General features: G+C 42.8%; 1 protein-coding gene across 1 annotated transcript; it reads left to right on the top strand.

Moving 5' to 3' along the window:
- Positions 1 to 263: 263 nt before the first annotated feature.
- Positions 264 to 10,432, top strand: HHIPL2 (HHIP like 2; the record flags this gene model as incomplete). The annotated part of the gene is given in 9 exon segments (XM_014307939.1): positions 264 to 354; positions 357 to 888; positions 2,010 to 2,153; positions 2,488 to 2,628; positions 2,630 to 2,817; positions 5,655 to 5,800; positions 5,978 to 6,039; positions 9,429 to 9,511; positions 10,164 to 10,432. Coding segments are annotated over 9 exon segments (1,656 nt in total), but the record flags the coding sequence as incomplete, so codon positions are not given.
- Between the last annotated feature and the right edge of the window lie 1,257 nt (positions 10,433 to 11,689).

Below are 11,689 nucleotides of genomic sequence, written 5' to 3' on the forward strand. Positions count from 1 at the left end.
CCACAGCCTCCACACTTGTACTTCTATTGGGAAGGATTTACATGCAGCTAACTATGCTTTGATAAAGGAAACTACTACTGATGTTGAAGTCCATTTTGGCCATATTCTGAGTGACTTTTAACAGCTGCACTTCATAGGTGACTGTTTATGTCGTCTGCATTGATAATTTTTCATTTTATTAACCACTTTGCTCCCCTTGAGGTGTCTCAGCTTCTCCTGGATGAGTGTCCACAGCCACATCTTTAGTTTCCTTTACTTTCTAGGAATGTTCTCCATATGCTGCACATCTCTATGATGCAGAAAACCCACGGAGCCCGCTGAGAAGCCTCCCAGGACTTTGTATTGACTACTCCTCCACTGCTACTCTGCCATCCGCCTGCTGACTGGTGACAAGCACATCCAGGAGTGCTGCAAGATGAACAGGATCCACTTCTGCCACCTCCTGCAGCTCCAGGATGAGGACTACTGTTTTCCCTAGGTGCTGCAGAACTCGTCCCTGAGCTGCAGCCTGGGCTTGGTGCTGGAGGAGTGTGGGGGCTGTGTCCAGCTGTGCCTGGCTGAGGTTGCCAGTGGCCTGAGGAACCCGGTGCTGACTGCCCACGCTGCTGATGGGACCCACCACGCCTTCATAGCTGAGCAGCTGGGTCTCGTCTGGGTCTACCTACCCAATGGCAACTGGCTGGAGGAGCTATTCCTGGATATTCAGAGCCTAGTGCTGGCTACCCCATGGCTAGGGGATAAGAGGGGCTTCCACCCCAAGCAGAAGGACAATGGGGAGTTTTATATCTGTTACTCATACATGGCTAAGAACCGAGTGGAAAAGATCAGGATCAGTGAAAGGAAGGTTTTGGCATCTGATGCCAACAAAATTGACCCAAGCTCTGAAAGGTAAAGTTCATGTTGAATGCTACTGTATGCCATGATGAGAAATCGTTTTTCTCTGTCCCTGTTCAACCCCCAATATCAACACAGGCTGAGGATTGAGAGCAGCCCTGCCAAGAGAGACTTGAGGGTGCTAGTAGGTGAGAGGCTGGATATAATCCAGCAATGTGAGCTTGCAGCTGAGAAAGCCAAACATGTCCTGGGCTGCATCCAAAGATTTGTGGCAGCACGTCAAGGGAAGGGATTCCGCTCCTCTGCTCCACTTTCAGGAGGTCCCAACTGCAGAACTACATCCAGCTTTGAGGTCCCCAGCACAGGATGCAGATCTGTTGGAGAGTTCAGTGGAGGCCACTAAGATGATCAAAGGAATGAAGCATCTCTCCTATGAGGACAGGCTGAGAGAATTGGGAGTGTTCAGCCTAGGAAAGAAAATGCTTTGGGGTGACCTCATTGCAGCCTTCCAGTACCTGAAGGGAGCCTACAAGAAAGATGGACAGAGTCCATCTACAAGAGCATGTAGTGACAGGACAAGGGGGAAAGGTTTATATTAGGTATTATGAAGAGCATGGTGAGGCACTGGCACAGGTTGCCCATAGGAGTTGTGGATGCCCCCTCCCTGAAAGTGTTCAAGGCCAGAATAGCTGGAGCTCTGAGCAACCTGGTCTAGTGGAATTTGTCCCTGCCCATGGCAGGGGGTTGGAACTTGATGATTTTTAAGTCTTCTCCAACTCAAGTCAGTCTGTGATGGTATGATTCTTTCCACTGGCGGAACCTGCGCATTCCCAGTCATTCTGGTTCAGGTGTGTGGGTGTGTGACTGGCCTGCTATGGAACTACCAGAATCAGGTTGGCTCAAGGTCACACAGAAAACTAAAATGGATTGAAAAGACTCAGAAATAAGGTTGTCTTCTCTCTCCATCTTGTATTCTTGTCTTCTAAAGACTAGTAGACTAGTAACAGCCTTTAATCTATTACGGAATTAACATCTGCCCTATGAGGTTTGTACTGTAGAAGAGGGTGTTTTACGACAGTACTATACTCTTATTTATCAGTCATATGGTCACCTGCCCTCCCGTGCTAAGATAAAAGCTAGTTCTTACTTTTTTTTTTTTTTTAATTTTTTTAAAGGATTCTCCTGAAGCTTGAGGAACAAGCTGCAAATCACAACGGTGGGCAGCTGCTCTTTGGTGTGGATGACTATTTGTATGTATTCACAGGGGATGGAGGGAAAGCTGGAGACCGTTTTGGAAAATTTGGGAATGCTCAGAACAAGTAAGTAGGAGGGCAGGTGAAACCTTTGAGCATGTTCACCAAGATACAAGGTTTGGAAAGGAGAAAATGTAGAAGTAGAGTAAGAGTGCTTCCTGAAAATGCTTGTGCATCTGCAAGTCTGTCCAAAGCAGTATTTCAAAAATGAACATTTGACATGTTTAAAGTCAAATTGTTTAGAGAAAAGAGAGTTTTCTGGCTTAAGTGGGTTGCAAGACATACCAGCCTCTGGTTTATTTCTTCTAGGCAGATAACTTTTCCTTTGGGCAAGGAGAAGAATGGGATTTTTGTGTTTTCAGATGGCTCTCATGCTGTGGTTTCTTTTTTCTGCCTTTGGGAGCACTTTGTTGGAGAAAGTGTTGAGGATTGATGTGGATGGAAGAAACCTTGATGGAAAGCCTTACCGCATCCCTCCTGATAATCCATTCGTGTCTGATCCCAAAGCTTGCCCAGAGGTTTATGCCTATGGAGTCAGGAATATGGTGCTGTGCAGTGGACAGAGGGGACCCTATCACAAAAAAGGGAAGAGGGAGGATATTCTGTGGGGATGTCGGGTAGAACAGGTTTGAGGAAATCAACCTCATTGTTAAAGGAGGGAACTATGGCTGGAGAGCAAAGGAGGGGTTTGAATGCTACGACACAAAGCTTTGCCACAACTCCTCCATGGGTAAGGAAAAACTTTCTTGTAGAAGATTACTATATGTGTATATTTAGTGGACTGTAGCACTGTTTTTCCAGCGAAGCTAAATAATCCAGTGTTGTATATTAAATGGAATTTGTCTGCTTTTTAAGATCAGAAATCCCTTTTCCCCAGCCCTGCTGTGTTGCTATGGAATGATGCTCTACTTATGCAGGGAATTCTCTGCCCCACACTGCGCTGGACAAGGTGTTTAAATTCAAAGCCTGTGTCTTTAGTGGACAGTTTTCCCAGTAAAGCCAGGAGGACAATGGATTTTATTTAAGTAGAAAGTGATACTGTGTTTTCTCCAGAAGCTCTGAGCCATGACTGTGGCTAAGGACAGAGGACCCGGCTGATGCTGAGATCCTGAAACAAGCCTGTGATAGATGTAGTGTGTCCCAGCCAGCAAAGTGCTGCAGCAGAATGCCCAAAAGCTGTGCTCTGGGTCTGTGGGTGTGTCACTTGCTGCCTTTAAAAAACAGAAATTGGTGGTCTTTGCAAAGCTCTTGGCAAAAGCATTGTTACATTGGTGAGGGAAGACTCGGAGCCTTCAATATGAATAAAAAGCAAGCTTCGTTTATTCATCAGAGCATCAGACTTTTATACAGTAACTAATAAGCTAATGCATATTCTGTAACTTAAGGAACCTATTGGTTATTCTGTAAATGTTAGGTCCACCTTGTGTTTACATACTTTAAAAGTTAAACTTTCTTCTTCTCAGGCTGTTTTCAGCCACTATATCTCTGCTCAAGGGCACAGCGGCCTTGCCATAATCATAACTCGTTAGCAGAGCTCATTATTTTCCTAGCTTCAGACACCTGGACCAAGTCTGTGACTGGTCACGTACTATTCCTCAACAGCTCCCCTGTTTTTCTTTGGCACAAGCACTGTCTGATTAAAAGTAGCAGATATCATCTTTTACATCATTTTTGTAAGCATATGTAAAAACAAGGCAGAACTAGTACTATTAACAAAACTATAATGTCTACTATAATGCCGACTTTAACAGAACTTCAAATCAATAGAACTTACATGTAACATCACTTAACTTTAACAAAACTTAACTCTAGCCTCACTTAAACTTAACTTAATAGAAATTAAACTTAACAGAACTTAACTTTAGCAGAACTTCAGTTTAACAGACCTTAACTTTAACAAAACGTAATTTTAAATGAACTCAACCGACTTTAAATTCTACATAACTTAAACCTAATATAATTTAAACTTAACAGAATTTATCACTTAATATTACTTAAACTTAACAGAAATGAATTTAACTGCACTTAAACTTAACAGGACATAACAACTTAACTTTAACAAAACTTAACAAAACTTAACTGATTGTAAATTTTACATAACTTAAACCTGATATAATTTAAACTTAACAGAACTTATCACTTAAACTTAATAACACTTAAACTTAACAGAAATTAATTTAACTGCAGTTAAACTTAACAGGACATAAACTTAACTATACTTAACTTTAACAGTATTTAAGTTTAACAGACTCTAACTTTAACAAAACTTAATTTTAACAGTATTTAACATTTAATGGCACCTAATAGATAATTTAACTTACACTATTTAGCAATGGATAGAATTTACTATAGAAATAGAACAGAATATAAAATTTTCTATAATTTGCTTGCAAGCTTAACTCCAAAATACTAAGTTAGAACAACCTTCTTTGTGCATTTGTTTTAGTATTTTTATACTTGTATGCATACAAAGATAAGGTGTTTATTCAAGGTATACTTGTGAAAAAATTTCTTTTAATTTAGTGCAGTAATTACTTTGCATGTTTTTACATCTTTTCAGTGGGCTCAAGGTTGAACCTTGAGGAGTGGTGTGTGAGCTCAGAAATCATCATTGTTGTTTGGAGCTTGTCTTTTAAATTTGGCAAGCTTGAGCCTTCTATGGCTCTGAAAGGCCCTGCTCAGGGGGAGGTGCTGATCACAGCCCCTGTGGTGCAGCCCCTGAGATGAACTCAGAGTCTCACTTTGGACCACAGTTTATATCACAAAAGAGGGGCTTTAGTCATAATAGCTTTCCATCCTGATCACAATTTAGGCTAGTAACTTTCTTTGAAAGCTCAATAATAAAAATGTTGTCCCACTTGTTTGGTTTTGTTTAGACAACAGCAGTTCCTGGGAACTGACAGATTGGCAGTCTGGTCACCTTTTGCCTCTGTGCCTATAAATAAAAATGTAATATGCTCAAATTTTAAGTTGATGGAAATTCTTAATCAGGTTACCTAAATAATGTGTTGTTCAAAGATTGTTTTGAACATGATAAAACAATATTATAGATGAGGAGATCTGTGCCACAGCATTACATGTCTAGCTAGTATACACACTCTAACATGTGGAACTATATTCAGCAATAAGAATAATACAATATAAATCACAAAAATTACAATAAAGTGCAACATTGTGTCTAGAATTCCTGTTGCAGTTGATAACCACTCATACCAAATGTCCCACTAGTGATGTTCTCCAATTTTCATCACTCTTTCTAAGACAGTTTCTGTGCTATGCATCTTTTCTGTACTGTGGTGAATGGTGATTAGTCTTATGGCAGCAGCAGCAGCAGCAGCAGAGCACGGAGAAGGCAGCTCTCCTCTCTCGGCACGGGGGGTGCCCGTTCCAGGCTCCAGGGCACTCTCAGGAAGTGCAGGGCACCCAGCCTCAGTGCAGCGCGGTTTGCCAGCAGGACCAGGGCTGCCTCACGCCCTGGAGGTGACGTACACTGAGTGCAGGCTCGGCCAGGGCTGCCTGCAGGTCTTTTAGAGGGTCCAAGCCCTGCACTTTGCTGTTCTGCTGTAGATAAGCTGTTTGAACGAGTGCTGATACTGAACGTTAAAAGTTCTTTGGGACGACGCTTCAAATCCACTGTTAACACTGCTATTGTGTCTGTGGAACTAAAACCACTCTCACCACGCTGCCCCTCGCCAAGTGGTAAAACTCTTCCGGTGAGCCGAGGCAGCAGAACCAACCAAGCGATCCGAGATCCAGCCGGAACAAACAGCGGAGGAAACAGCGTCCACGCTACTACTTGCATTTCCCCATGCAATTAGCATCAATCAGCCCAACAAGCATTGTAAATTTTAGCATGATGTAATGGGTCTTTTGATCTCCGCTGGTTGCAGGGCGGAATGAAGAGGTGCTCAGATTCTGGTCTGCTACTTGTATCAGAGCGCGGGTCACGAAGGTCTTTGTCCTCGTTCCCTTCCCCCCCCCCCCCACCCCCCCTACGAGACAGGCATTCCCAACCGCGCGGAGGCTGCTTGTGCAGCCTTTTGTTCGGCCTGATATTGTTTCAATGCATTCGTAACTGTCCGCCATGTCTTCGACAACTTTTTTGCAGTTTTACAATCATCTAACACAGCTTCCCATAACTTATCTCCGAATCTACACCATTCTGCCTCCTCAAAAACCTGGTTAGGATCTGCAAAACACCCTTTTGCCACCCCATACGCTAGCAATCCGGGGAGGTCCTTTCCCAGGTCAACATTCTTTATACCTCGCTTTTCTAAAAAGCATTTAAAAAGATCATAAGCTGTTTGTCTGTCCATTACCTAAAAACGTTACCACTATTGCAGCCCTTGCAGACGTCGGCAGCTTGGTCAGCCGGACACCTCTGTAGGCTCGCCGGGACGCGGAGTCTGGACTATTTCTACAGCTCTTTTTCGTCCTCCGTGCTGCAGCGGAGCTGACACCAATACTACACCGGACCGTGGCTAACAATAATAACCCTCTATGGGGTTCAGCCCTCTATAGGGTCTCGGCCCCCTATAGCGTCCAGCCTTCTATAAGGTCTCTGTTTGGGTAGCCATTTGTTACATCGGTGAGGGAAGACTCGGAGCCTTCAATATGAAAGAACAGCAAGCTTCGTTTATTCATCAGAGCATCTTCTATAGTTACCACTCTCCAGCTATCACAGTAAAAGAATACCAAGTACTACTGATACAAAATCACTGACATCTCTATCCAGTCCTTGGGTTTTGTTTACACACTGCACCTCTGGTGCAACTTTAATCAGTTTGAGTGAATTTGTTCCTTACTGATCATATCTGTGCACAGAGAAATAGGAAATAGAGTTCAAATTCCTTGAAGATCTGGGAGAGTTAAGGATTAAAAGAAAGTTTCCTTGGTTGTATATCTGAATTACAGCAAAGCAATGACTTAAAACGGACAGTCCATATCCTTTAGGTTCATTATATCAAATATCTCTGATGCACATTAGTATAAATAAAAAATAAATAGCACTCCACAGTTTTCTTTACAAAGATGAGAGAAACCTGGTGGTTCATGCAGTGCTCAAATAATAACTGGAGCCTGAACCTGAGTTTTTCCAAGCAAAATGTTTTTCCCCATCAAACAGTTATACCTGCTAAAGTCTGTTTTTAGAACAAGAAGCACACTTTTTTTTTTTTTTGCCTCCCTAGCTTTCCCATTTTGCTAAAAAACATTAAATGGTTTCAAATTTTGACGGTTGTCACAAGGGGTCTTGGGTGAAGGAAGAGATGAGATCTTTGACTCCATTATCAAAAGGCTTGATTTATTATTTTATGATATGTACGTCTATTAAAACTATGCTAAAAAGAAAAAGCAGGAGAGCTTTTCAGAAGCTTGCTAAGCTAAGAATAGAATAGAAACAATGATAACAAACCCCGCTCTCTTGGACTGTGTCCGAGAGAGCTCCCAGTTCTGGATTGGCCATTATTTCTAAACATCCAAGCTGGGCCAGTCCAGACGGACCTGTTGCATTCCACAGCAGCAGATAACCTATTGTTTATGTCTATCTCTGAGGCCACAGATTCTCAGAAGGAAAAATCCTAAGGAAAGGATTTTTCACAAAGAGAATGTCTGCAACACAAATCACTCTGTAGAACAGATACAGTACAAATGTGTTTGTGCTTTTGCAGAGATCTTGGACATTCACAAAATTAAGAAAACAAGCTATGTTTTCTTGAGAAGTTAGATCCAAAGCTAGGTTGTTAACTCAAACTATGTACCAAGGTGATGGGAACAGAACTTGAACTTTTACTGCTCAAGGAGATTTCTGCCTTTAACAGCTTATCATCTGCCAGGAAGTGCATTTACTGTGAGGGACCAAAAAAAATTTATATATATATACATATATATATATGTGACCATGCATAAACATCAAGAGCTTGAGCAGGATCTATTTTTCAAAACAAATACATCTTTGTTGTCTGTATGCCGCTCCTTAATGTGTCATGAAGACCCTGTGCTTTTGAAGCTTTGTGTCCATCACTTCTAGAACAGGACCAGGCACTTACTCCCTTGGCTCTTAAAACCTTTTCCTGCATTTTCCGGTTCCCCTTGTTTGCCTTAGTCCTGATGGGGCTGTGTCAGCTCTGCCCTGGCCTGTTTGCACATTGCAGGCGTGCCCAGGCTGTGCAGAGCTCCTTGGAACCTGAGCAGGCTCTGGAGCACAGTCCTGACACCTCCAGCTCCTGGAGTGACTCTGGTCTCCTCATGAACCTTTCTCCTTTGATTTTACTGCTGTTTATAGGATTTTTCCTGGGGATAGCTGGCTTCTCTGCTGGGCACAGTCCCAGGCAGTGAATCCAGCATTCCCTGCCTCCTACCCACATGGCAGGAAGTGCACTGGCACGGACAGCAAGCCACACCAACTCTTGCTTCCAAAACCTTGCCAGGGCCACTGTCATGTGCCTGATGGCAACTCAGACTTCCTGAAGAACCTGCCAGGAAAGCTGATGGCAGCAGTGCCCTTTGTCCCCACTTCGGCTTGCCTCTGCAGAAGTACTCTTGGAGACAGCAGGGTGGCACCAAATTCCTTCTGTCCTGAGCAGAGAGAAAATGAGTTAGAATGTAATTTTAAAATCAGAGAGGAGAGAGATGAAGGGAAAAAAAACCGACAAGCAATGCCTGCAACTCTGCTTAAGTAACCTTTTAAAAAAATTGAAATGGTGTAGAGGAAGCACTTGGCTCTTGCCACTGTCTGAAGGAGAATGCTAATCACAAGAAAATATGATGCCTTAGGTCATGCTTTGCTTTGCTTGGTGCTGTCAAGCATGCCAAATTGGAAGAACCTGCTCTTATTTGTCCTACAGCAGTTCCCTTGGTGGATAACAGAGAACACAGGTGTGTTGTGGTTCTTTGTACCTCTCTTCCTATCACTTAATGTGCAACATCTTTACCTCAGGGAAAATGTGTTCAGTTGGTTTTTGTTTTGGTGCTTTTGTACTGTGGGGAGTTGTCAGGGGACAGAGGAGAGGAACACAGACACATTTCTTTGTAGTTGTGGTTCCCTCCCTCTGTGCCTGTTCCTCTCCTTTATCACCCCTCTTGCTGCAGCGCTGTTGTATCCAAAGAAAATCCCAGTGAAAGTCACGTTCACCAGCTGCTGTTGGGACAGGGATTTTATGGCTTGCCAGCCCTGTGTCAGCCTCTTGAATTCCACCTGTGCTGCATTCCAGGTGCCTAAAGTGCTTTCATTACTCTTCCACCAGAGGCAAATGAGAACAGGGAATTGGTGTATCCCTATGGAATAAATAAACTTCCCTAACAATCTCTCAGATGCCTGCATCTGCCTTTCTGTTTTCCAAGGAGAGCTCCACCAGGGAAGTGTAAATACAAGCCTGTTCCAATGAAAATGAAGAGCAAACAGATACAATTTCTTCCATGAGCCAGTAAGTTGTCAGACTTTGATTTTAATGAGAAGCAAAACATATACATGAACTCACAGGCATGTGATTGAAACCTTCAGGAGTCTTAACTACAGCACTGAGCAGGAGCAATCCTGAAGGTTGGTTGTCACATTTTTGTGATAATCAAACACAGCTTCTGCTGTGTACTTCATGCTGTGCCTTTGCTTAACCTCAGTCCCTGATTATTTTTTCCCCTAAGTTTTCAATCTTCCTTTTTCCAAGCTGCGTTCTGTCTTAAAGTCCCATGCAGATGGAGCAGGAGTTACATCTTGAGTAGAAACCAATGTTTAGCAAGTTGATATTATTTTGTCTGGGATTTCCAGATATTAGTGTATTATGAACAATTAATATTGTTAAGTCTACTAGAGAAGTGTGCAAGGTTTTATTACATTCTGTCTGGAAGTAATTTTCCTTAAATACACATTCATAATTTCTAAAATCAATAATTTTATTACCAAGAAAAACAAGGGTCTTTTGATGGAAGAAGAGAGGTTTATAGTATGCATTTCTTCTTGCATAATTTCAGCTCTTTTTCTTGATTATAGGTCTAATAAGTGTTTCTCTCAGTCATATCTCTGAATAAGCCTTTTGCCTTAAAGCAGGAAGGCTGAACCATGTTAATTACTTTACTCAGAGACTGTCCTTGAGCTGCTAAATGAACCTTCAAGAACCATGCCTTCAAAAAAACCTTCTACCCTCACTGCAGCCACCCCAAGAGTTTCTTCTAAGAAAGCAAAAAAGACCACATCCACCAAAGTAAAAGCATCAACAGGAAAACCAGCTCCATCTGGTAGAGACAGCAAATCAAAGCTGAGGCTAAACCTCACAAGGGAAAGAAGACTGGACACAACTCCAGAACTGCACTGGCACCACCTTTGCCAAAAAAGAAGAGCTCCCACCTAGCTAGAATCCAGGAGGTTCTTCCAAAGAAAGCACTACCTAAGGAAAAAGTGGAGAAGACAAGCAAAATAGCTTTTGAAGCTCAGTGATGTCCCAGAAAAAGCAAATAGCTTATAAAATGGTGAAACAAAAGTGTTGAATAGTGACCAAATGAAAGAGATTATGGCTGACTTGTTATGGTGTGCTCCCAAGTGTGTCCCTATTAATGGCAGTGTTAGCAGTCTCTACATATGTTCTATTAAACATTAAACTTTAACAGCACCAGCTTCCAAATCCTGCTGTGATGTCCTTTTCTGACATAAGTGGTTATGAGAGCCTGTGGTGGACATTCTGGTAAGATTTGGATGTGTATGACTGTCTAATAAATCTGACTCTAAATTTCAGGACTTTAATCTTCTATTGAAGAATGTGGAATAGACATGTCAATTACCCCACCTTTATTTAATTTTTTTTTTGTCATTTAGCTGAAATGCAGGGAAATGTGTGTTTCAAGAGTAGTTGTCTTTCAGACAATGAAATTAGATTTTATTTTTTGAAGGAGGACAACTAAGATGCTCAGAGGGCTGGAGCGCTTCTACTATGAGAGAATCGGGGTTGTTCAGCCTGGAAAAGAGAAGGCTCCAGGGAAATCTTATAGCAGCCTTGTAGTCCCTGAAGGAGGCCCACAAGAAAGCTGGAGATGGACTTTTTACAAGGGCAGGTAGTGACAGGACAAGGGCAAAAGGCTTCAAACTGACAGAGGGGAGGTTTAGATTAAATATTAGGAAGAAAATCTTCACTGTGAGGGCAGTGAGGCACTGGCAAAGGTTGCCCAGAGAAGTTGTGGATGTCCCATCCATGGAAGTGTTCAAAGCCAGGTTGGATGGGGCTCTGAGCAACGTGGTCTAGTGGAAGGTGTCCCTGGCCATGGCATGGGCTTGGAATGTGATGATCTTTAAAGTCCCTTCCAGCCTAAGTTATACTATGAATATTTTTTCAAGGTAAGGCTCACTTGCATTTTTCATAGGGTCCAGTAAGGGCTGGAAATGTCCAGCAACTCTGAAACACCAATACAATCAAAGCACTAGAAGCCATGCAAACCACCCAAAACCCTGCGTTAGAGCCGAGCCACGGGCTGGAACCATCCTGCGACTCCAGATTCTATGCGGTGGACAACCCCGCGTAGAACAAGCCGGCGCCGTAACAACCCCGGTGTTCAGATCCAGGAAAATGATTGATTTGGGAAGCGGAGCTGGGACCGCCCTTGCGCTCCTGAGCCCC

This window comes from Geospiza fortis, unplaced genomic scaffold, assembly GCF_000277835.1.
Source record: "Geospiza fortis unplaced genomic scaffold, GeoFor_1.0 scaffold41, whole genome shotgun sequence".
Taxonomy (NCBI): Eukaryota; Metazoa; Chordata; class Aves; order Passeriformes; family Thraupidae; genus Geospiza; species Geospiza fortis.